The 27,005-nt window shown below is 33.1% G+C and overlaps 1 protein-coding gene across 5 annotated transcripts in view; it reads right to left on the bottom strand.

Moving 5' to 3' along the window:
* The window catches only part of ERBB4 (erb-b2 receptor tyrosine kinase 4), a 1,202,488-nt gene that overhangs the window by 299,847 nt on the left and 875,636 nt on the right, over positions 1 to 27,005 (bottom strand). For all 5 annotated transcript variants that reach the window (XM_003925582.4, XM_074399075.1, XM_074399073.1 and 2 more), the window contains exons 13-15: positions 19,612 to 19,744; positions 14,630 to 14,723; positions 6,362 to 6,516 (exon numbers count right to left, since the gene is read on the bottom strand). In XM_003925582.4, coding sequence (XP_003925631.1) covers positions 6,362 to 6,516; positions 14,630 to 14,723; positions 19,612 to 19,744 — 382 coding nt within the window. The remainder of the gene's footprint in view (positions 1 to 6,361; positions 6,517 to 14,629; positions 14,724 to 19,611; positions 19,745 to 27,005) is intronic.

Genomic DNA, 27,005 nt, shown 5'->3' with positions numbered 1-27,005 from the left:
AGAATTTCATTTTGAACTAATATAGAAGTATAATTTCTTTTATCTTCCAATACACCTGAACTGTTTTTCTTTTCTTTTCTCCCATAAAAGACATATAGAACATTATCAAGATTCTTCTTACACTTATGATTTATAAAAGTGCCTTATTTCTCTGGTAATAAAGATTACATATATTTTCAAACTTTTAATTTTCAAATTTGAAAAGGAAGCTGAAGTTAGGATCATAATATAATGATGTAAAAAGGTCCCTATGTATAAGGCCAGTCTATCTGTTATATCTTTAAATCACTCTAAATATTGGTGAACTAATATAACATACCTATAATAACAATTAAGTCACTTATCTCTCTGTCTCATAAACATTTGTTATAACATTCCTGTTAGCTGAAAAAGTGGTTCCTTTTTTTTTGTTTTGAATAGCACAGACAAATTTTAACCTACAGAAATAGAGAAAATACACCTAGATGAAGTCTTTTAAAAAGCAACTAAAAAGAAAAAAAACCTAGAGTACATAGCATAAATTTGTATTATATATAATCTATAGTCAAAATCATTTCTAAAAATGAAAAATTAACTACTAAAAAAGCTTCCAGTTTGTCTTACATAGTTTTCTTTTTATTATATTCTAAAGAATTTGTTTTTTCTAAGCTCCTATTTGATCCTCTTGAAAATTATTTTTATACCATATTATCATTTTATAAAAGTAAAAGTCTTCTTCTTGTTTCCAAGTGAGAATCTAAAAAGCTATGATTAGTTTGCAATCCATCTTTATAAAAACCCTTGAAAGATTTTTAAAAATTTCAAAAGTGAAATTCAACTTGAGGGAAAAGAGTGAATATGAAAGATTCTCATTCATTAAAAAAAGCCCTGTGTTACAGATCTAAGTGTTCCTAGTATTCTAAGAGTTAGAGGGAGAAAAAAATATGAATTAGACATTTTTCTATTGTCAATGAGCTCTGAATTTAATGAAGGAGACAGATGCATAAATAGATGTGTATTGAATAATGTGAAAAATGTAATAAGAAACACGAAAAGGTGGTTCAGGGTAGTGTGGAGGGGGGACACCTAGAGCAACCCAAGCAGGGCATGGTAGGAAGCTGACGTTTAGAGTGCTATGAGCTGGGGTTGGGGTGGTGGTGGTTTCTGCAAGAGCAAAAGCACACACCTGAAGAAATGTATTGTATATGCAAACAACTGCAAACAATTCTTAGTAGTTGGAGAGCAAAATATGAGGCAATAGACAGGAGAAAAAAGAAGCTAGAATATTAGATGGGAGCCAAATTTGGAGAAAGATTTGCTTAGTAACAATCAATAGAAAATCACTACAGGGTTTTAAAGAAGTAGGAAAGTTGCCAGATTTGTATTTTCAAGAAATCTCCTTGCCCTGTGGACACTGGTCAACTGGCACCCAGGCTGACTCCTTTGGCATAAAGACTATTTTAGTCCATGTTAGAGATGATGAACTAAACTAGGGAAATGGTAACTGTGATGAAGGCAGAGGAACAGATTCAAGAAATATCTCAAAAGATAGAGGGAATACAAAAGGGAAGGTGATCCTTGATTCGATAAAAGTGAAAAGATCAACAGAGTTAAGGAAGATTTACATTCTAGCTTTGATAACAGTGGCACCATCATTGAGATAATCCAAGAGGAAGAATACATTTTTTCCTGTATGTGTTACGGAATGAGGGGTTGATAATTTCTGTTTTGTATAGGTAGAGTTTCGTATGGTTGTCCTAGGTATAAACGTTTATCATAGGTATAAATGTTTATACCTATGATAAAATCTAGGTATAAATGTTTATCAGCAGTTGGAAAGATGAGTGTCTAAGGGGGAAAGAAGGCATGAGTATAATGATCAGTTTTGAAAGAGCATGTAGGAGAAAGTTGAAATCAGGTAAGTGAATAGATGGCTAAAGAAGACATAAAAAATGAGAAAAGCAGAGGTTGAAGATGGAAACCCAAGGAACCTCAACAGCATATGACATGAGTTCTTTGTGCCAGAAGCATGGGAAAATATAATTGAAAACTGAATAAAAACAATTAACTGTAGTCTCAAGGAAGTCAAATCAGAAAAGAACTTTAAGAAAGAGGGGGTGACCATCAGTGAGAAAGGCAGCGAAGTCTGGTAAAATCAGTCTTAAGAGAATTTTAATTGTCATTGTCCTGGTCACAAGAATGTAGGTTTTTACAAGTTGAGAAGCAAATTGGAAATAGAAAAATAGAGGCAGAGAGAAATGGGTGGAGGGACTGAAGAAACAGGACTTAGGATCAAGAAAAGTTGTTGAAGGGATTTCGTAGGATATTTGAGATTTAAGCCTATTTTTAAACTGAGGATGAAAGACAAAGAAAGATAAGAATATGACTGAAGTGCTTCACCTTTTCTAAACACAAGCCGCTGAAAACTAAACGATGTATATTGTTTTTAATCTCTTTGTATTTTCTGTAAGCAACTAATTAGTACATGCCATTTGCATCCATTCAGCAACATCATAGTGCAACAGAGATATTAAACTTTTTAAGAGCCAAAATCACAAAGTAATAACTGAATCAAAATCTAGAATAATAGAACTACAGAAGTAAGTGTTTCAAAGTAGAATACTTACAGACAGATCAGAAAAATAAAATACGACGTGTGACAAATTCCAAAACAATATCTGAAATTCTGAATATTAAACCTATGTCGGTATATAATGATGTCTAAGCTCCTTGATGTACTCCTAACCAACACAGTTTAGATGATTAAATCTTTAAATTTGGAAATAAAAATACAGGAAACTTTTTAAAATTGTTCATTAAAAGATTATAGACAATACTTCTACAAGTAGCCCTTCTTTCCATCTCTTCGTCAATAAAAAATCTTTTGTTATATAAGTTTAAGAATATTTTTAAATTGATAAACAAGGGATTGAGGTACACATGAAATTTAATAATATGAAATCACTATTCTAATATCAACAAAAACGTGCAATGAGATTTTTTTAAAAGATGCCCATGAATGACATTTCGTTACAAGTCTAAAATGCAGGTTTGGTTTGATACAAAACCAAAATTAAACTGACAATAAATTTGCACATACTCAAGTGATGTTAGTGAGGAAACAATCATCTTTGCCCTCATCACAATTTAATTACTTTAGTTTATAAATTTAAAAAAAATTCTATCTTGCTAATTTCAAATCTGAACTAAGTTTTAAATTATTGCTCATCATTTCAAAATACTGTGGAGCATGGTCCAGTTGCTAACAAAGGATATAAATTAGAGAATATACATTCACTGGACTGTGAGTTCATAGAGGTCAGGAGTTGTGTCTTGCTCATTTCTGAATTTTCGTATCGCTGTATGTGATGCAGAACAGATATCCAATATAACAAAGTTGAAGAATGAATAAAATGAGGAAAGGCTGTTAAAATAAAAATTCTCTAGTCAGGGTATGAAGAGACAATCTTGTTGTTTCCATGGGTATTAGTGAGAATCTTCTGATAAGGGCTAAATGAATGACCTATTTTAAAAGTGTTAGATAACTTGTTAGAGCCATTATATTTAATGTACTCTTAGAGTGGTAAAAGTGCTTTTAAAGTATGACACAGATAACTTTATTTTCAGAAAAAATCATTAAATAGTATTCAAAGTAAGAACTTCTAAAATATGTGATTTGAAAGACTATTTCCATTAACCTCGTTCTTGAATTATCTGACATCATATAGGCATATAAAAGAAAAGCTGTTTTCCAAAGTGGAACCGGCCTGCTGCACTCACACTTACTGATAAGTTGATAATCACCTGTGTTTAGGAATAAAGATAGTCACTTGTTCCATCATCCCCACTGCTCCTGTGGTTTTCCTAGGAAAATATCATTATCTCTATGTGCTTAATTTGGAAAAAAGGGATTGACTGCACAGAACATCTTATTGCTTCAGTAAAAGATCTCAAAGTACAATGGTTGCACTGTAGTAGAGTATATATTAGGATTTTAGGAATCACATCCTTGGGAAATTTCTGGGACTAGAATACTCTGGGACTAGAACCATAGCATTTTAATAAAGTGAGTGAATCTGGACAATATAGAAGGGATTTTAAAAACAAGATGTGCTGGACGCAGTGGCCAACACCTGCAATCCCAGCACTTTGGGAGGCCAAAGTGGATGATCACGAGGTTAAGAGATTGAGACCATCCTGGCCAACATAGTAAAATCCCATCTCTACTAAAAATACAAAAAATAGCTGGGCGTGGTGGCATTAGCCTATAGTCACAGCTACTAGGGAGGCTGAGGCAGGAGAATCGCTTGAACCCGTAGGCAGAGGTTGTAGTGAGTCAAGATCACACCTCTGCACTCCAGCCTGGGGACAGAGGGAGACTCTGTCTCAAAACAAAAACAAAAACAGGATGGCAGAAATTTAAACGAAAACAGAGACAAAAATCGTTGAGGATTAAGTCAGTCATTAGAGAATGCATTTACCTTGGAAGATGCCAGGGACACAATATTCAAATTCTGTCTCAGCTTAATTCTGCAGCTGCAAATTGCTAAAGGCGTCTTTTTTCTATTCACTTGGAGTTCCCAAATGCTCTAGTGAGATCTGCTCCCCATTACACCTTCATCCTTCCTTTTGACTGAAGTCCAGATTTTGTTGCTACCATATATTAATCTCTTTTCATTGCTTCTTATTTCTACTTCCCCCATATATGTTTATTATTATTATATAATAATGATTTAAAAGGGCAGAAAGGAAGACACACCAGCCGCGTAACCAGACTATGGCTCTGTGATTTCACTTTCATTTCCCTGATGGTTCATTGTAATTAGATTTGCAAAAACAGCAAAAGGTCTCATTTTGAATGGCAACAGCTGTTGACATCGACATTATATTGAATAATTTACTGGTTTAATTTTAGCTGCGAAACAACAAAATTCTCTTGTGGATGATTTTAGCAGGCAAAGTTTTCTCTTTCTGTTGCTGACTCTTTCTTCTGCTCCAGCAGGACCAGTTGTTTTTTTGTGCAACGCTCTTAACTCAAGTGTGCCAAAAACTCACAAGGATAGCAGTTACCTCTAGTTTCCTTGAAGCAAAGTGTCTATGTGGCTTTTCAGTACCCTAAACGTATATTTGCTTATGTATGAACCAATGAGTTGGCAGCTACCTCTTCCAAGCTGAATTTGAATTTGAATGGCAGAATATTACTTTACCTTTCCAGGATCTGCCACTTCACAGAGTGAATTAAGCTTATTTCTTGACCTGCAGGAAATTGTAGCAGCATCTGCAAATTGATGTTTTCTTGGCAGGATACGTTGTCGCTTGCTTAACTTTTTCAGTATCCCCCTAACAGCTAGTCCTTAATCTGGCAGAAAATCTCTTTATGGAATCTCACACTTTCCTGCCAGATAAAAAGTACTCAAGCTGATTCTCAACTACAAGTGTGTGTGTGTGTGTGTGTGTGTGTGTGTGTGCGCGCACGCACACATGTCTATGGGCATTCACAATGGAGAAAAGGCTTTATGGACAGAAGGATAGTAAACGTAACACTGCTTTCAATTACTAATTATTCACCTTCTGGAGGAATAAAAAAGAAAAATCCTTACTAAGATATATTTGTTGTCAGAATTTGTTAGATGAGTGACATTATTTCTTTTACAGTTCAGTGCTTTTCTTCTTTCTGTGATGTGTCTTTGTTATTCAACTGCTATCAATATCAAAGGTAATCTAATTATTATTCATTGCGAAATGCATTTTTTGAAAAACAGAAAAATGTTTACCAAGCTTCAGATTGCCCCATATCAGTCAAAGAATTTCAACACTATAGGATTACCTGTTACAAGGTTACTTTCACAAAATGTACTCATTATTTTTTTAAATATACGTATCACTAGGTTCCCTTTCTTCCTGCCATTGTTACCTTGTTCATACGGTTTTGAAGGAGTAATTTAAGGTAGTATATATCAAAGAGAAATATCCTCACCTTAAGCTGATGTCACAACAAAAAAACAGAAATAGAAGACTTCTGTTAAAGATTTTATAAACACAAACTTCAAAACCATGATTACTGTCATATTTTTTTTCTGAGATTTTGAATCTCCAATATAATTTGGAAGAGTTTCTAAACTGCATCCAAGGTATACTTGACACTAGCTTCACGAAGGTGTTAATAGAATGGTTATAGGCAAAAGCTAAGCAGAAATATTGAAGAGTGTACAAAGTTGATTCCTTAAAACATTCTCTTAGTATTTCTCTTAAAATCGGCATTTTAAATATAAGGATTAGTAGAGTTCTAGAGAATGTGATACATTTCAGAGATGGTACCAGGGATAAAGATACCTGTGGATAACACATACCGGGTGAGTCCCTGACCAGCAAGGATGCTTACCCTTGTGTGCAGTTTGGATGGCATGGGTGACACTCCCGATCTGGATCAGCATACTTGAAAATGAAACTGTTTGCCCCCTGTAAGCCATCTGGACATTTTTCCACACAGTTTGGGCCATCTTTAAAATGCGAGCACTTTGTACAGTTGTCAGGACCCTTAAATGTGAAGAAGAAAAAAGAAGAAAAAGAAAGAAAAGTGAGTGTCATTTCCTCTGGAATGTATTCACATGGTTTAGTTACTGAAACTTCAGTAGGTGGCAAATCTTCCTCTAAGAGAATTGGAGAACATTTTCAGCAGTACAAATGTGGATGCAGTTTTTGTAGTACCAACAGCACAAAGAAGATCCTTCAAGTTCAGTGTTGATATCCTGTATGTATGAAAACACTATAATAATATATTTGTTCTTAAAATATTTTCCTTTTTGACATAAGCAGTTCCTGGGCCAACAGATTTTCATGTCATGACTTTAATGTGACTTAATTTAATCAACATAATTGTCCAATGACTTTTTCAAAAGAATGTCAGTATTTTCTTCTTGTGATTTAATTCTGGCAATATTATAGTGCAACAATTTTTAGTAAAACACATTTTCCCTGGAGGTATTTCATCACCATCACTGGGAATATGTGAATGCTCTTACTAAATAGTTAATGAGAAAAAGGATATAATAAAAATTAACTAAAACTGAATTTCATGTAAGAATAGTATGTAAACTTTCCTTTGGTTGTAAAATGACTTTATTTATAAAATGAATTTTAAAATTTGTTATAACATTATCAGGAATTAGGCAGTTCAGGTGAATAAAAATAATTCCTAGATTATTATTTGTGTCATATCCACTTGTAAAAGCTAAAAGTAATGTTATGTCTATTTATGGGGATTTTAGTAAATCACAGAACAATATTGAAAGTCATATATTGTGCTCGCTTCGGCAGCACATATACTAAAATTGGAACGAAAGTCATATAAATGCACATTTTGATGAGCAAAATAGACCATAATAATAAAGCAAATACATACAAACAAAGTATCCATGGAGAAATCTATCTAAGAACAAAGATAATATAAATATGAGTATAAAAAATGTAAATAAAACATACTCTATATACTTATGTTTATAATATACATTAATTTTCTAATATATAGGATGTTAATAAGCAATAATAATATGAAAATATATCCAAAAGTCATGACAAAATTAAGATGTTAAAACTAAAACATATATTAATTTTACAGAATACAAGCTGATTTGGATCTGGTACATTGGATAGTAAGCATACTAGAAATGGGTATATCCTCAGAGCAAAGAAAATTTAGATCACTTTGATAAATGCCATTTTTCTTAAAAGACATCCCCAAAGTTTTCACACATTCAGCTGTTGTGAACGTCAGCTACTTAAAATGTACTTTGACATCTCCTTTTTGGACACCTATTGTCTTAAAATTCCTCTCCTCTTCGACTGCTCCCGTTGGAACATCTTCCCCTTACCCATTTCTCCCTAAGATCTAGCTATGTACACAGAATTCGACAATCATTACAGTCCACAATGAAGACAACTTAAATAAATAAGATAGAGTAAATATGCAGAGAGACAATTATATCACATTTATAGTTATAAATAATGAGAATTTTTCAGTCAGGAGTTAACACTAAATTATACAGAACTGTGTATTAGGTAGGGACTGTAAAGATAATGGGAGTACCTTATAGCCTAAAACAGAGTGTTTAGTGGTTTGGCTTCCCTGGGCCACATTGGAAGAATTGTCTTGGACCACACATAAAATATACTAAAGCTAATGATAGCTGATAGCTGAGGAGCAAAAAAAAAAAAAAAAAAAGAAAAGAAAAAAAAGAAAAAAAACTCATAATGTTTTGAGAAAGTTTGTGAATTTGTGGGGAGACACACTCAAGGCTGTCCTGGGCAGCATGTGCCCACAGACTGAAGGTCGGGCAAGCTTGTCCTCCGCAAATGTTAATCCAAGAGCAGCCAGATATTACAAATTGGTTATTTAAGGCATCAGGAAATCAAGAAATAAGATATTTTAAAATTTAAAAATGGAGGTATGTGAATGGAGAATAGTAGTGTAAAGAAGAAAAAGTAATCAGGAAGAGGTTTCTGGAGATCCTGAGACTGGTGTGGTTCAATCAAGCACCTGTCTATTTCACTATTTTGATGTGAGGCTCAGAGCCTGAAAAAAAAAAAAAAAAAAAAAGCCTACGAAACCCGATACTAATTCTATATGAGGAATCTGCTAATAGTAACTTCTTATTTCTTCCAAAAAAGAATAATTCACATGCTTCCAATTTTAACACTTGCTCATGGGTACTTAGGCATGTAATAATGTCTATTACACAGAATCATTTACTGTGCAAGTATGCTCAGTACCATGACTTATTGTACAAGACAAGAGACATGTTGATGTCTTCTTGTAGCATACAGAATAAAGCAATGAGTAAATCAGGCAGTTAGAGTCTGAATTAAGAATTAAGAATTATTCTTCTAAGTAATGTAAATGTATTTTTCTTATGAATGTAAAATCATGTCCAGGTGAAGTCAAAAGATATAAAGTCATGAGAGTAAAATCAAGTTCTGATTTAATCTTTAAGTATACTGTAGTAAGATAATTTACTTTTTGTTCTCTGTTTTTTAAGCATCTTTTAACTATAGTCATGTGACACTTAATGACAGGGATATATTCTGAGCAATGCATCATTAGGTGATTTCATCATTGCGTGGATACCACATAGTGTACCTACATAAACCTATATGGTGTAGCCTTTTGCTCCTAGAATATAAACATGCACAGCACGTCACTGTACTGAATATTGTAGGTGACAATAATACAATAATAAGCATTTGTGTATCTAAACATATCTAAATGTAGAAAGGGTACAATAAAGGCATAATATTATAATTTTATGGGAACACCATTGTATCTGTGGTCCATCACTAAATGGAATGTCGTTTTAAAGTGCATGACTGTATTTGATTGTATTATCCTGACAGAAAACCTAATGTCTTAGGCTGACATGACTAAAAACATCCTAGCAAATCTCAGAAAAAGAAATGTACTGATTTCCCATCTCATTTCCATAATAAAGAGACTTTAAAAATGCCTGTGCCTAATGTTTACTTTTCTCTCATTATATTCCCAAAGGCCTTAAGAACCTAGGTACAAGAAATGAATTGATCAATGCAATAATAGAAAATAAAGGTAAAAGCAACATTCTTTCTTATCCCTAATTCTAAGCTACCTCTGAATTCAATAATCTAGGCAGACAATTAAAGGATAGACTGAATCCTTGTAGAAGTACCACTTTTTTTTTTTTTTTTTTTTTTTCTGAGTGACCATTGATGTTTTTCTCCGGTAACTACTGTAAAAGACAAGGTTGTTATTCACCAGTAGCCAATTATCTTCTACTTCCAGTCACAGGAGAAGACTATAATTCTCCTCCCACTAGATATAAGGTATGGCTTAATCTGGACAATGAAATATAATTAGAGGTGCTCATCAGATAACCAGTGCTTAACTCTCCAGCCTTCTCTTTCGGCTGCCATGACTCACAGACCTCATGGAGAAGTAGAAGTGCCATAAATTAAAAGCATCCCCAAATGTTGGGCCGTAACAGAAAGGGGAGCTGCCTTAGAACATTTCCCAGATTTCCGGTGTACTTTACAAGATGCCTGGGCGTGGTGGCTCACACCTTTAATCTCGGCACATTGGGAGGCCTAGGTGGGCAGATGACTTGAGGCCAGCAGTTTAAGATCAGCCTGGGCAATGTGGTAAAACCCCCTCTCTACAAAAAACACAACAATTGGCCAGGCACGGCAGCACATGTCTGTAAACCCAGCTACGCAGGAGGCTGGGGCACAAGACTCACTGAAGCCCAGGAAACAAAGGTTGCAGTGAGCTGAGCTCATACCACTGCACTACAGCCTCGGCCACAGGCTCTGAAAACAGGAAAGGAGAGGAGAGGGGAGGGGAGGGGACAGAAGGGGAAGGGAGGGGAAGAAAGACAAGCAAACCAAAAAAAAACAAAACAAAACAAAACAAAAACCATGTACTTATAAGAAAAAAAGAACTTAAATTTATTTATGTAAGCAGCTGCAAAATGAAGGTTCTTTGTTACAGCAGCACAACCTTTATTAACCTAACTTTAACAGCTTTTTCACTTTAATAAGAATGTATTTCAAAATCAGTTCCCTTCCCATTTTTTCTCTTCTTTTGCTGCCTTTCTAGCCTCAGTTTTGGTCTACTGAAACTTTTCTGATTTCCCAAGCTTGCCTTTCTTCTCACATTTCCTCCTTTATCTTTCTGGATAGGACTGCATAAGAGTAGTGAAAGTAAAGCAGAATGAATAAAATTATAAACAATTAAATGAAATATAGAAGACCAAGTGTGGACAAAGACATAAAAGCAAAGGCTTTCTTTTATTTCCAATCTAACCTTTTCAAGATTATCTTGGATTTTTGTCACATTTAAGTGGAATTATAGTATCTCATTTTATATAGCTATCTTAGTCCCTGAAACCATTTTATCCCTATTACACTAAAGATATTGTTGCCTGGGAAACAAAAGTAAACTGAGAAGTCTCAGAAATTTGGAGTCAGAACTTCTACAGTTGAATCACAATTTCATATCCTACTGACTTGCTGACTTTGAGTAACTTTCCAATCATCATTGGTTCAATTTCCTTTTTTTTTTTTTTTTTTCGGAGACGGAGTCTTGCTCTGTCGACAAGCTGGAGTGCAGTGGTACAATCTCGGCTCACTGCAACCTCCGCCTTCTGGGTTCAAGTGATTCTTCTGCCTCAGCCTCCCAAGTAGCTGGGACTACAGGTGCGTGCCACCACGCCTGGCTAATTTTTGTATTTTTAGTAGAGACGGGGTTTCACCATGTTGGTCAGATGGTCTCGATCTCTTGACCCAGTGATCTGCCTACCTCAGCCTCCCAAAGTGCCGGGATTACAGGTGTGAGCCACCACAACCAGACAGTTTCTTTATATTTTAAAGGGAGAAAGTGATCGCATGATTCAGATGTAACCGTGTTTGGTAAACATAAATATATATAAATTTTTGCTATTGGGGAAGTATTCAGAGGTCAAAAAATGTGATTTCAACAGAATACATCATAAGATCTGGAATGGGATTTCCAAAAGACTTTGATGACTTCCTCAATTTCATAAAAGTGACAGTCTAATGGAGAAGCTTCCAGAACATCTTGGATATCTTAAATGATACATGACTGTTATCTGGCCCACAAAACCATCTCTGACTCTAGTTGCAGTAATTAACAGATGGACCTAGAAACAGGCAAAAACCTGGTATGAATTGTAAGGGTTGAAAGAAAACAAACCATAGAGCAAGGTTTGGGCCACTGGTTAAGATCAGCCATGCCAGTTTTTCAGACATCATTACTGAAAGACATTGTGTTCTACCTGCTGGCATTCAATGATTACTGATTCTTTCTTAATTATCAGATAATTATAAACATTAACTTTTAGGATTTTAAAAAAGTATATTTTTATAAACCATCTCAAGTCTTTTGAGGAACAAATGAAAAAACAAACTGCAAAACCCAACAAATTAGGATAAATTAATGACTGAGTTATTTACTACAATAATTTTATGTAACAGGAGGCAGCATGAAGAAGAGAAAAAGCATGGAACTGATAAGCACACTGAGATTGGATGCTAAAATTGTGATTTCAAAGGTCTCAATAGTACAGAACAATCCATTTAACTACATTGAGCAATTCACCTAACATCTTTTGAGATTATTTCCTCATTGGAAAAATGGAAGTAATACCTACATGACAATAAAATAAAATGTAGGTGAAAAACCTAGCACAGAACTAGCTCACAAAAGGCCCTCAGTAATGTATATTAAATCATGAATATAAATATGATCCAAGATGATCACATTAATTCAGACTTGATTCATAGGTAAAGTGGTTATTGAACTATTTTCACACTTGAAAACCAGTATAGGCATACTGAAGGGACAGTTATTGATGTCTTCCTTTAGTGAAGTTTAGACTTTGCTACAGATGTTAAACAAATATCAAGTTTTCATAAAAGAGATTTTTCTCATGAAATTTTTCATAAGGGGGATATTTCTCATGAAATTACTCTAGAAAAAAATATGGTGTCTTATTATTCTACTTCTAAGCAGATTAGTTTTTTGTCTATAGGATTAGGGTGAACTAAAAGTATTAATTAGTTAATAAATAGATTTGAATTTTCTGCAAAGTAACAATTGCAAGAAGGCCAAAATATTATTACCTGAATATATTTTTATTATATAGTATACAATAAATGGCCAAATGACAATGTGAAAACATTTAAATGTGCAAATAATACAACTTCTTAATTTTTGAGAAATAATTTTGAGTATTATTTATGTTTGAATTTGCTAATATGAAAAACCTATCAGTAGGTATGCTGATGAAGCCTGGCACAATGTGGGTACTAAATAATATTTGCTGAATAAATGAATAAGATGTTTCTTAAAGCCTTGTTCAAATTAAAAAGGTTAAGAGAAATCAATTGGATATTACATGTGTGAAGGAAAAACTAATCTAGATAGTTGTAATAAGAAATGTGCAGGAAATACTAGCACAGTGGCACCTACAGTGATTCACAAATGAAACATTAGGCAATTTTTGGCAGTTGTTCATAATTTTTGAAAAGTACTTCTGTAAATCTATGTCCAATATACATTATGATTGGATCTAGAGGCCCATGATGATCCCCAGCCTATTCAGATAAGATGGTCGAATCCTTGATTATTTTAATTATACATTTTTTAAAGTTTCAGTCTCTCCAAAATAGATTTTTTTATTTTATGATTTATGCCAAGAAGTTCCCTAAATACGTTAGTTTTTAAAGATTCATGTAGATATCTCAACTTGCCTTAACAAGCCATTACAGAAATTCACTTCCCTGTGTTTCATGACATTCTTTACAGAATTCATACTTTTCATACTGTCAGTTAACTGTAGATTTCATAACTGTCCATAATGGAGACAGAAAATAGCTGCATATGCCCTTTGCATACTTACTTGGAGATCATTACATGTTAAATTGCCTTTTACACGTAGGTTTTTCACACCAAATAGGACCACTTTTTTTTTTCTCGGAGGTCTGATTTTCCAAGTTTAAACATCCTTGTGGGAGTCCTCTGAACTGGCCAACTTTTTCACATCCTTCTTTAGATGAAGTTCCAGAACAGCTCATTGGGGCCTAATGGAAGTTTGGAGGGCTCAATGATATTTTGCTTTTTTCTAAGCGAATTAAGTGCTGAATAAGCACTCTGGTAGAAAAATTAAAGCTATTTAAATGTCCAGTGAAATTGTAGAGAAAAATGTGAAGCTCTTGCCTACACCCAAATGTTGGTCTCAAGTTATCTACTGAGAGATAATTCAATAACACAGATAAACTGGAAATTTGTCTAAAGAAGGATGAAAATGATGCTTTGGAATGAAAAACTTAAAATGATCTCATTATTAAGAAAAACTTGAATGATAGAAACCAAAGGTAGCGCTAAAAAAATAATTACAATTTTCTCTCTAAGGCTAACTTCAAACTACGTAAATGAGACCTCATCCATGAGGACTTTTCTAATCCTATAATCCCTCCTTGGATTCTCATAGCTCAATTCTTCCCTCTGCCATAGTATTTATTGCACTGCTTAGATTTTAGTTTATGAGTACTTGTCTTCCTCCTTCTTTCCACTGTCTTTCACACTGCCATAATAAATGATTAAATGCATATAAAAATATGTGATCGTTTCCCTCAAGTACATGAACTTTCACACTTGCACTGCATACTTTTTATGTTTCTTCTTTCCAGATTCTTCTTCAAAGCTCAAACATCACTTCTGCATAGCCTAACTTGATGTCTCAACTTCCATCCCAAAGATAGAATTAATTTTTCCTTCATTTGCATTTGTATAACTATTTATACATATATTTAATTATGTTTAGTGATTATGCTTCAACCTAATTATTCTTTTCTACACTGTGCAATATTCCAGAACCACTCCATATCTTATAATTCCATTATCTATTTTATCTGGAGAACAAATACTTATGACATTGACGTTTTAAATATTTTATCTCTACCACTAAACTTTTAAGCTTTTTGTAGGCAGATAAACATGTTTCCCCATGGCATCCTCTAAGTACCTAATCAATAAAACAATAACAAACATTCATACATGATACTAAATAAGCCAACACCCCACAGATGTCTTCAGGCTTACCGGTCCATGGCATGTGAGGAGGCCATCTTCCATCTTCTCACACTGGGGGTCACACTCCACACAGATGGAGCCATTCTCAAACTCCCGAAATTCACTGTGAAAACATCAGCCACATGAGGAGGTGTAAGCAAACAAGCTGTCAACTTAACAAATGAAGTAACATCTGCTAAAAGTCCTATTGGCAGAGTAAATTCTAGAGTTTGTTTCTCCATGTGCCAGGAGCATCAGAAACATTAAGTTTTCCATTAGAAGAAAAGATAAACTGCAGCCAGATGGCTCTCCCTGCCCTCCATTGAGTTCAATGATAGACTCATTCAGGAAACCTCTCTGCTGCAAGAGATATTCCAGCAGTCTCAAAAAAAAAAAAAAAAAAAGAAAGAAAGAAAGAAAGAAAAAAAAGGTACAAAGTATAACTCTTCTGAAGACACTGCAGAATGATTTTTACCTTCTTCAATCAGGCTGTACCTGTTTTGTCTTTATATACAATTTTACTCTTGGAGAAGCTTTAATTTCTAAACTCTGAAAGAACTATTGTATTTTTCTTCTTGCTAAGTTAAATGAATGTTCCCATTCCTTGTCCTTCAAATCCCAACACTCTTCAATTTATTTTTGGTGAAACTTCAAAAACTGCTTTGATTCCTCTTCTCCTTTTAAAATATCTGCTTTGGAGAATTAGGGAAACTATCTTTTCACGGTAGATTTCCTTTTCTTAGATTATTGATCTAGTATCACAACAGCTTTTTGCAGTCTAAATTCTTTTTGAAGTAATTCTGTATGGTATACAATATAAGAAATAGTTTAATGGTAAAATCCTAAAATTTTCTAATTGAAATCCCCTGGGATGGTGGTCATTCCTTCCTATATCCTTACATTTTTGTGGCTATTTGTATATTACATGTTATCAACTTATAAATTTTACAATCAATGTCTACTCTAAAGTTTTTATATGGATAATTAGATACCAGTCATCTACAATATGTTTAAACCACCCGATTCCACTAAAATACAGAAGGATAAGGTACTGAGTACAGAAAATTGAAAATGTCATTTATAAATTGTTAATAAAATTTGACTATATTTAGCTACTTTATTATTTTGTGCTTTTCTGTCCTGTGCTATAACTCCAAACCAACAGCATTGTGTATATGGCAATTTTTGTTTTATTGGGTGATATATTAAAATATATTTTTCCCTAAAGTGATGCATTAACGCTTTTTCTTATTTGAATACTATAAAGTCTTAATAAATGACAGAAGTAAAAAAGTGAGCTATGTTTTCTGTTCATTAACTTAAGACTACATCTATATTCCAAGGCAAAATAATTAAGTTTGGTTTTCTAAGTGAATAGCATAGATGCCTTAATTATGTATGGAATGCACATAAATTTAGTTACATGGATTATGAATTTTATAAAGTAAGATAGTAGTTTGTTAGGAATCAAACTTTTTTATAAATTTCCTTGATTTTAAAATTACAATTACACGAAGACAGGTGATCTTTTCATTGACATAAACCATACAAAGTACTCAACAAAGGAACCCTTCAGAATATAAAATTCAAAATGAGCTGGTATGAGAGGGTAAATTGTAAAGATAATCAAAAGCATTGTTTGTGTAAGAAAATTATGACATAGCACAACTTGAGAATATCCACTGGTTTTGGATAAGAGTTTCTTGGGTGATCAAAAGTTTACGGTACTAAATGAAGGTCATAATTTTCATATTACTAGAACAAAGGTCATGCTTTTCTTACTCTCCTTCTCCAAAACTCAATTCCTCACATGCAGAGTTGAGGAATAAAATATATGTCATAAAACAATTATGGAGAGGGCCTATGGCGCTTTTCTTCAAGACTTCCACTCATCAGGCTTCTGATTTACTGCTCTCAGAAAAGATCCTCCTTGAAATCTTTATTACTTCCTCTGTCCTTTATTGTGACTTTCTCCATATTTCTCTTTTTCTTCCCTGTCCTCTAGTGATTCTACTGTGACTTTGCCAGAGTTACTTTACCCTTTCATTTGAATCCCATTTATCAATCTGTAGTCTATTAAGTTTGAGCTTTGCAAACTGAGCTTTGTTTCACTTGGCTTTGCTATGATACGTTTCTCACAGTTTTGCTGTATGTGCTACCTTAGCAAGTCCTATGATCAAGAGTGAATACTCTGGAATCTAGTTTTTCCAAATTTAAACCACAGGAACAACCCTAATATTTCTAGGCCTTAAATACTTCAACTTCCTTAAGCCTCAGTTTTTTAAATACCCTCTGTAAAAGGGAAAAATAAAATTTCATTGAGAAGATGCAATTATTAAATGTAAAAACACTTGCAAAGACCTTAGACTGGTGCCTTCTTTGATGTTTCTGTATTGTTCTTAAACATTCAGAAGAGATTAAACATGTTGACAGATATGAGAAGTTCTAAAGTTCCATTGCAGTTACTTATCTTTTTTATTTTTATTGCTTGAGCATTGTAGTTAAGAGTTGCTGTTACACAGTGATTTATATGACATGGATTTGAATACTACTCAGCCAGTAATTGACTGATTGTTGTTTTTCCCTTCCAAACATCCTCTTTTTAGGATTTCTTCTCTTCTGGAGCCACACATTTTACATATATATATATATATATATATATATATATATCACACACACACACACATGCACACACACACATAAAGCATATATGTTACATATGTAACACACATATATGTAACATATATATATAATACATGTTATAAATAACAAATATATATATATAATATGTGTTATAACAAATAGGTTCCCTGGATTTGGCAAATGTCATATTTATATTTCATTACTTTCAGTAGTTTTTAAAATGACCATTCTATTTAACCAGTTAATCAACTCAGATAAATAGATGAAAAAGGAAATAATGATAATATTTATGAAATAAACTCCAATAAGATCTTATTCATTTTCTCATTTGATAATCATAACTATCCTATAAAGTTAACACCATTATTATTTCCAATTTTAATATAATGAAACCAATTTAGAATGATTAGATCTTTTGCCCAAGTTTGGATGTTTCAACTAGGAAATACTGAAGTTGGGATCTAGACTTGTTCTTCCTCAAAGGCTATCATAACCATTAGATACTGTTGGAAGAGACTAGCCCATACCACAAGATGGAAGGTGTGCAATCCATTATTGGGCAGGTAAGAATTACACCAGACTTTTACAAGACACATACGTTGATCCTCTTTCAAACTAGACCCATGCTTATGATTTCCTGGGGTGCCAAAATTACTTCAAAATACATTAAAAACTAAGTTAATTTAACAGATTTGATTTCGTGACATAAATATGAAATATGCTAAATATCAAAAACAGTAGGGTAATCAGTGTTTCTTCTGGAAACCTGTATTTTTCTTTCGGTTAGCTTTCATTGTTTTGCAGAAATGAGACAGAAACTGGTATACATATCCACGTTTATAAATTCCATATTTCTGAAAAGCTAAAAACTGTAATATTAAACAAAAAGAATGGTGTTCTGGGGGAAAAATAGATGAAAAATCAGATATCCTAAATTCTAGCATTGGCTTGATTTCTATAGAGTGTTGTGACTTTAGCCCATACTTAATTACATCAGTTTCCTCTATTTATAAGATGCTGCTATTACACAAAATGATTTCTATAATTAATTTCCTCTTTAGAATTGCACATATACATTCTATAAACTTTTAATGTAATATTCACTTAATGAAACTCATCTATTGTGTTTCATTTTATTTTATTAGTCTATTGTGTTTTTCTTCATTTATCAATTGCTGAACACAAAAGCAAGCATATTTTGATCTGAGGTATTTTATGTTCATAATATTGGGAAAAAGCATAAATATAATTAAATGAGACAAGCAGCAAATAATTTCCTGCTCATTTTCAAATTACCAGCCAATTTTACCTCACAAAACTAAATGCTAAAATTTTCCTGAAAAATGGTTAAATTCTTATTTAAAAATTTTTATAATCTTATGCTTCTAATATTAATATTTTCCCCTTATATTTTAGGGAGGGAATTGCTTTTGGACATCGTGCAAAGAAGAGATATGTCAATGTCATTATGACCCATAGATTTTTATTTTTCTCATGTAAAATGCAAAACTAAAATGTTATTAATTTGGTATCAATAGGATAATTCATGAGGCACAAGGAGAAAGAACTTCAAAAGTATATTTTCCAAAACTATTGAAAATACTTTCAGTGAGCAACATAAGAAAATTTGAGTTAGGAGCAGCACTAAATATGCATTATCACATCAATGAAGAACAATAATGATACATCAAATAGTATGTTATGATGAAGTGATTTTATGACTATACAAAAGGTTATACAACTAGGTACTTACTAGGTTCTACTATTGGCAATGTTATTATTGAAGTACCAGAAAAAATTACAAATACCTGATTTAAAATGCTAAGATTAACTAAAAACTGACAGAACACTTTCAAAACCACTTCAACCAGAAACTACAATGTTAGGTTTTCTATAGGGCTAAGCACTTGTCAAAGACATAGAAATAAGCCATTCATAAAAAAGAAAAAAAAAAGAAAAAAAAAAAAAACAAGAAAACTTGCACTCCAGATGAAATTTATAGGGAAGTATGAGAGGAAAATAAAAAAAATTGGGACATATGGAGAGGAAGGTTACTTGTAACAATCTTTATAAAGAAAATTGGATTATATTTTTCAATTTTGATTAAGAATAAATTGCTATAATTTATTAAGAATTGTCCACGTATGTTTTTTAAAAATGTATATAATAGTAAAATATGTATTTGAACTTGCCATTTCAAATAAAATTATTTATCCTTAAAAGAATTTGTCTATGTGTTGTCTCTTTTATGCAACAAGAGCTCTCCTTAAAAATCCTGGCCTGCATTTTACCACTTTCTTATAATTTAAAAATCAGAGCTAATCAATCCTTCAAAGCTCACGAGGTGAAGGCAACACTAGAAGCCTTACCCGTCATAGAGGTTACAAGACTCTATGCAGATCCTTCCTCTACTGAAGCGACGACACGACAGGCATTGGTCTGGCCCAGGTCCCCAGCAGCCATCACTTGAACACAGATGGTTGCACACCATTCCTTCGGCAGCTGTGAAACACCGAAATCAAGGGGAAATAAAACGAAGAATTGTGTTAAAACTTAAAATCTCCTAGTAATGCTATTTCTAAAGGAGTTTGGTTAAAAGAGATCTGTGGTAAATGACTTTGGTGGTGTATCCAATTGCTATGTCCCATCCTACTCGCAACTTCTTTCCTACTGCAGAGTCCTAGTGGCTGTATTTGCACAGCAATATTGCATTTTTCATAAGGCCAAACAAAAGTGAATTGTCTACATAAAAACTACTGGGAGGAGAGGTGATGTAAATTATGTGTCCAATAAACTGCACTTCTGTTAAGCCAATTCTTTGCTTCACTAATACATAAAATATTTTGGCTTCTCAGTTTGAGAGCTTCATGAAGAAATTGAAAGAAAAAAAAAATACTGTCCTGAAACAAAAACAACAACAAAACATATTAAAAGAGTAAGAGAAAGAAGAAGAATCTGAGGAGGGTATGAAGGGAATAAAGGAATAGAAATAAAATACAAGTTTTCTTTTCTTTTTTTTGAGACAGAGTCTTGCTTTGTCAGTCAGAATGAGGAGCAGTGGCATGATTTTGGCTCACTGCAACCTCCTCCTTCTGGGTTTAAGCAATTCGCCTGCCTCAGCCTCCTGCGTAGCTGGGATTACAGGCACATGCCACCATGCCCGGATAATTTTTGTAGGGTTTTACCATGTTGGCCAGGCTGGTCTTAACTACTGACCTCAAGTTATCCACCCACCTTGGCCTCCCAAAGTGCTGGGATTACAGTCATGAGCCACCGCACCGGGCCAAAATATAAGTTTTCTACAGGACCTTGCTGTATTCTGACTAGGTCTACCTAGTCAAGCTATCACATGCAAGGAAGAAGTTTTGAAAAAATATGCAACAAATTACAGTGGCTATTTATGAATAGGTGTAGAGATTAAAGTAGTAATAGCCTGTAGTGTTATCTCTACTTTTTTGTTGTTGTTGATGGCAGAAGGCTCAAATAATTTTTCAATTTCCACTTATGGCTAATCATCTTTTTTTTTTCCTTTATACTGAATATCCTTTATTCAGGATAACATTATTTTAGTGAAGAGATGTTTGATATTGAATAAGAAGAGCCATAAATACTTCAAATGTTATTCTGGGTGCCTGAGAGTGATTTGAGGTATTTGAAACACAACTGTATGTGGTTTTCATGAAATACTAAGAATTCTGAAGAAGATAAAAACATCAAAATCAACTTTATCTTTCCATTAGTTACCAACATTTCCATTAGTTACCAACATTACTTATGAAATGTAAAATTTTATGGCAAGAACATTTGTGAGGTGGGTTGGGATGGCACTGAATATGGTAGTGTAACAAAAGCAGGGAACGGTATCTGTGAAATCTGTGAAAGTTAACTTCTCTAACACATGCTTGGGAGAGAAAATCTCCCATATCTGCGATCCTGACTAGTTTTGAAACAGTGAAACAACTATTCCAATTCATATTTTCTTTGTCCTACATCTTGAGGATATAAAAAGGTCCCTATGTTAAACTATGTAAAATTTTTTTTCAAGACAGACTTAGATCTATCAGCAAATCTTGCTACTTCTTAAATATGTGTGTATGTGTGTCTGTGTGCAGCAGTTTTATTGAGGTACTGCTCATATATAAAGTATACCATTTCATAAGTGTTGACATCATGAATCACATCTACAATCAAGATAATTAATGCATTCATTATCTCCAAAAGATCCCTCATGACCTATCGTAATTCTTTTCTCCTGCGCCATCCTACTTAAACAATCATTGATCTGCTTTCTGATACTTGCTGTACAATAGTTTGCATTTTCTATAATTTTTATAAATGAAATTAGACAGTATTTGTTCTCTTTTTACATGGTTTCTTTCACCTGCATGATTATTTTGAGTTTCATCTGTTACTGCATGTGACAACAGTTTATTCACTTTCATTACTGAGTATATTCTACCGTATGCATATATGAAATTTATAATCCATTCACCTATTGAAAGACATTTAGACCGTTTCCCATTTTGGATGTTAAAAATAGTAGTAGTAGATTACTAGGAATATATGTATAAAAGTCTTTGTATGGGCATACACTTTCTTGTCCTTTAGATAAACACCCAGGAATGGAATGGCTGGATAATATGGTAAGTATAGGTCTACCTTTTTAAGAAACTTTCAAATGTTTTTCAAAGTAGTTGTACCATTTTACATTCCTACTATGAATGAATAAAACTCAAAACTTAGTTTCCCCACATCTTCACCAACACTTGATGTGGTTAGTTTGTTCAATTTTAAACTATCTAATTTGAATGTAGTAGTTCCTGATTGTGGTTTTGATTCATATTTTCCCAGTGATTAAAGATGATGAATATCTTTTAATGTGCTTATTTGATTTTTATATATCTTGTTTGGTCAAGTATCACCAAATCTTTTGCCCATTTTATATTGCATTGATTGTTTTCTTATTAATGACTTGAGAGTTTAAAAAAATGTATTCTGCAAGTATTTTCTACCAATTTTAGCCATGTCTTTCCATTCTTTTAATACTGTCTTTTGAAAAGGAGTTTTTTCTTTTTGATAATTTATCAGCATTTTTGAATCATGTTTTAGACATCATATCTAAAAAATTTTAGATATGCCTAATGCAGGGTCACAAAGGTTTCCTCTGGTATTTTCTCATAGAAGTTTTATAGGTTCCACAATTATCCATATAATTCATTTAGAGTTAATTTGCACATATGGTACTGTATTAGTCACAGTTCTTCAGATACCCAGAACCATTAAGAGATTTTATACACACAACACAAACACACACACACACACACACACACACACACACACACACACTGGCTCATACAATTATGAAAACTGAGATATTTCAGTATCTTCTACCTGCAAGCTGGAGACCTATAGATGCCAGTGGTGCGGTCACTGTCTGTGTCTGAAAGCTTGAAATCTGAGAGGACGGATGATATAAATTCTAGTACAAGGTCAAAGGCCTAAGCACCAGAAGAATCAAGGATGCAATCTCCAATCCAAAAGCAGGAGAAAGATCAATGTTCTAGCTCAAGTAGTCAGGCAGTGAGAGTGGATTTTTCCTTCTTTCAACGTTTTGTCGTATTTAGACTCTCAGTGTACTAGACGACTCCCACTCACACTGGTGAGGGCAATCAGCTCCACTTAGTATACCAATTCAAATGCTAACCTCATTTAGAAACATTCTCACAGACATGTCTGGAAATGACAGTTAATAAAATATCTGGTCACCCCATGCTCCAGTTACATTACATACATAAAGTGAACAATCACAGGTACTATGTACGGATCTATTCAGTTTTTGTATATACTCAATATTTGTAGTACCATTTGTTGAAAAGATATAATTTCTCTATGAAATTTGCATATTTATAAAAAATAAGTTGTACAAACATTTCTGGCTCTCTACTCTCTTCCATCTATTTCTCTCATAGAATTTTTCCATAATTTTACTTTGAATTTAGTTGTGCTTTTATATTTGAAGTCCATGTCTTGTAAGCAGAAATCATTGAGCCTGGTTTTTCTTTATTCCAATCTGATAACCTCTGTCCTTTAATTAGGGTATTTAAACCATTTGCATTTAATGTGATAATTGAAATAATTAAGTGAAAATAATTTACCTTTTTTTTTTTTCTGTTTGTCCATTCTGTTCTCTTCCTCCTTTTCTTCTTTTATCCTATGTTTTGGATAAATTATTTAAATGATTTTATTTTCTTAGTTTTATATATGTGCTTGGGAGCTATACAACTTTTGATTTTTATTTTATCTTTTGGGTTTATATTGTAAATTCAATATTTTGTTCTAAAATAATTGCATTTTACTGTGTAGTTGCAAGTAATGATACAGAGAGATCTTGTTTTACCTCATAATAAGATCTTAAAATGTTTATGGTACTGTAACACAACCAGGACATTGGCATTGATACAGGCAAAATACAAATTTCCTTCATAGCAAGAATCCTTAATTTTGTACTTGTATCTTTACACTGACTTGTTTCCCACCTTCCCTTTAAACTTACTGCAACCTCTCATCTCTTCTCCATTACTATAATCTGGTGATTAAAAATTTATATAAAAGAAATCATGCAGCATGTAATTTTTCATAATTGGCATTTTTTTCAATTAGAATAAATGTGCAGAGATTCATTTAGGTTGTTGTGTATATTAATAGTTTGCTTCTTTTTATTGATCATAGTATTTCATAGTATGGTTTACTACAATTTGTTTATTTACCCATGAAACAATATTTGGGTTGCTTCCAGTTTGGAGCTACTACAGTTAGGTCTCTTGCATATATGTTTTTGCATAAATAAAATTTTCATTTTTCTGTAATAAATTCTCAGGAGTTAATTGCTGGTTTATGTGGTAGTGACATTTTAGTTTTTTTTTTTTTTTTTAAATGTCAAACTATTTTCTAAAATGACTGTACCATTTTACATTCCCACCAACAATGTATGCCTTATTACATGTCTTTCCAACTTCTCCAACATTTGATTTCATTACTCTTTTCATTTTAGCCATTCTAATAGATGTAGTAATATCTCATTGTCTTAAATTTAGATTTCCATAAAGTAGGTAATAATGAACATTTTAAAATGTGCTTTTCATTTTTATATACTCTTCAGAGAAATGTCGCTTCATACCTTTGAACATTGTAACTAGATATTATTTACTATTTAGTGCTCCTTTTTGCTCTTTATAAATTCCATCTATCTATGAAACCATTCCCATAAACTTTATAATACTAATAAGGGAAGATGGAGGGGAAGAAATGAAAATAAACGAAGTGGGTGGGCACATTGGTTCATGCCTATAATCCCAGCACTTTGGGAGGTGGAAGCTAGTGGATCACATGAAGTCAGGAGTTGAAGACCAGCCTGGCCAACATGGTGAAAACCCATCTCTACAGAAAATACAAAATTGGCTGGGCATGGTGGTACATGCCTTTAATTCCAGCTACTCACAAGGCTGAAGCAGGAAAATCACTTGAAACAAAGAGGCGAAGGTTTCAGTGAGCTGAGATCTTGCCACTGCACTCTAGTGTGGGCAAGAAGAGTGAAAATCCACCTCAAAATTTTTTTAAAAAAAAGAAAGAAAAAGAAAGAAAAGAAAAGAAACGAAGCTTGTAGGACATTCCTCATTAGTTATTAATGCAGCTTTCTGTTTGAGCTGATAGCTCACAGTTGTTTTTGTCTCAGAGGCATGTAGACCCTGTTACAAGATTAGAGTTCCCCTTAATTGCTCTACAGATAACTACCTGAACATCATAAAACATTAGATTTTGTCTTAAGATGTTCTTTCACATCCTGCATGCCAGAGAAATCACTGATGCCAGCTGGTCTGAAGGAACCCACTGCTACCAACTGGTCTGAAGGACCCTATGAGGAGCTGATTTACCAAAGAATGGAGTTTCCACATCCCGATGACTTCATTATTCTTACCCTGACTATCCAATGGCCGTAATTTTCAGTCCCTTGCTCTTAATAACCCAGCCCAGAATTCTCAGGGAGATAGATTTGAGGGTTTCTTCCCATCTCCTCACTAGGTTGCCCTGCAATCATTAAACTATTTCTCTGCTGCAAACCCTGCTGTCTCAGAATATTTACCATACAGCAGGCATAAGAAGCTGTTTGTTCTGTAACAACTATCTGATTTGAAATTCTCCTGTCCTAATCTGTAGCCTATACTTTGATTCTTATCTTAGGACATTTTACAGAGCAAATGTTTTTAATTTTGATGAGGTTGAATTTATCACTTTTTTTATACATTATTCAATGTGTGACAACTCTAAATTTCTTTTACCTAACTCTAAATTCCAAAAGATTTCTGCTTTTTATCTCAAAATTTTATAGCTTTACATTTTACATTTAAGTTCATGACCTGTTTTTATAGTTAATGTTTTTATAAGGTATGTGATGTAGCTTAGGGTTCATTTTTTGCTCTATAGATATCCATTTGCACTGGCACTATTTGCTTTAAAGGCTACCTTTCCTCTATTTAATTGCTTTTGCACCTTTATATGAAATATTTGGGTATATTTGTGTGGGCTATTTCTGAGTTTGTTTTATTGATCTGCGTATCTATCCCTCTACCAATAAAACACAGCCTTAATTATGGCAGTTATGTAATAAATCTGGAAAATACATGGACTGAATGTTCCCATTGCATGTGTTTCTTTTACAAAATTGTTTTAGACTAACTTGCTTGCCTTTCCATATACATTATAGAATAATCTTCCCTCTATTGCAACAAACCGGTTGAGATTTTGATAAAAATTAGACTGTATATCAATTTAGGAGAATTTACATCTTTATGATTTTGAGCTTTTCAATACAGGAACACAGTATGCCTTTGCACTTATTTAGATCTGCTTTGATTTCCTTCATCAGTACTTTGTAGTTTTTAGCATGCAAGTTCTATATATGTTTTATTAAATTTACACCAAAGTATTTCATCTTTTTAGTAGTTATAAATAGCATTATAGTTTTAATTTCTATGTCTACATGTTAATTACTTGTGTTCAGATATAATTAAACTTTGTAAGTTTTATCTTTTATCCTATAATCATGCCAAATCTGCTTATTTATTTTAGAAGGCTTTTGTAGATTTCTTGAATTTTTTTCTGTATACAATCATGCCATCTGTGAATAGAGAGTTCTTTTTTTTTCCCCTTTTCAATCTATATGTTTTATGTTTCATTACTTGCCTTATCGTGCTAGGTAGAACTTTCAATACTATGTTATACGAGTGGTAAGAGAGGACATTTTCTTGTTCCCAATCTAGTGGGAAAACATTCACTCTTTCACCATTAAGAATAATGTTGTCGTAGGATTTTTGTAGATGGTCTTTATGAAGTAGAGAAAGTTACTCTATTTCTTTTTTTTTTTTTTCCTGAGACTTTTAAACAGAAAAAAATATTAAAAGTTTCAAATGCTTTTTCTGTATCAATTGACATGATCATGAATTTTTTTCTTGGATGGTTAATATATTAATTTTTTATTATGAAATATATCCCTGGAATAAACCCATTTGGTTATGTTGTATAATTCTTTGTATATATTGCTGAATGCTATTTGCTACTACTTTGCTAAAATGTTTTGCTTCTAGATTCTTTAGAGATAAAATGGCATTTAGTTTTCTTTCTTTTTGGGGGCTGTATTCTTTCTTCATTTGTGGATACTAATCTTCAAAGCCATCATGGAAAATAGGAATCAACATGGATTTTATAG

This window comes from Saimiri boliviensis, chromosome 5 (genome assembly GCF_048565385.1).
Source record: "Saimiri boliviensis isolate mSaiBol1 chromosome 5, mSaiBol1.pri, whole genome shotgun sequence".
NCBI classification, from domain to species: Eukaryota; Metazoa; Chordata; class Mammalia; order Primates; family Cebidae; genus Saimiri; species Saimiri boliviensis.
This window is presented reverse-complemented; position numbering and strand designations above follow the sequence as displayed.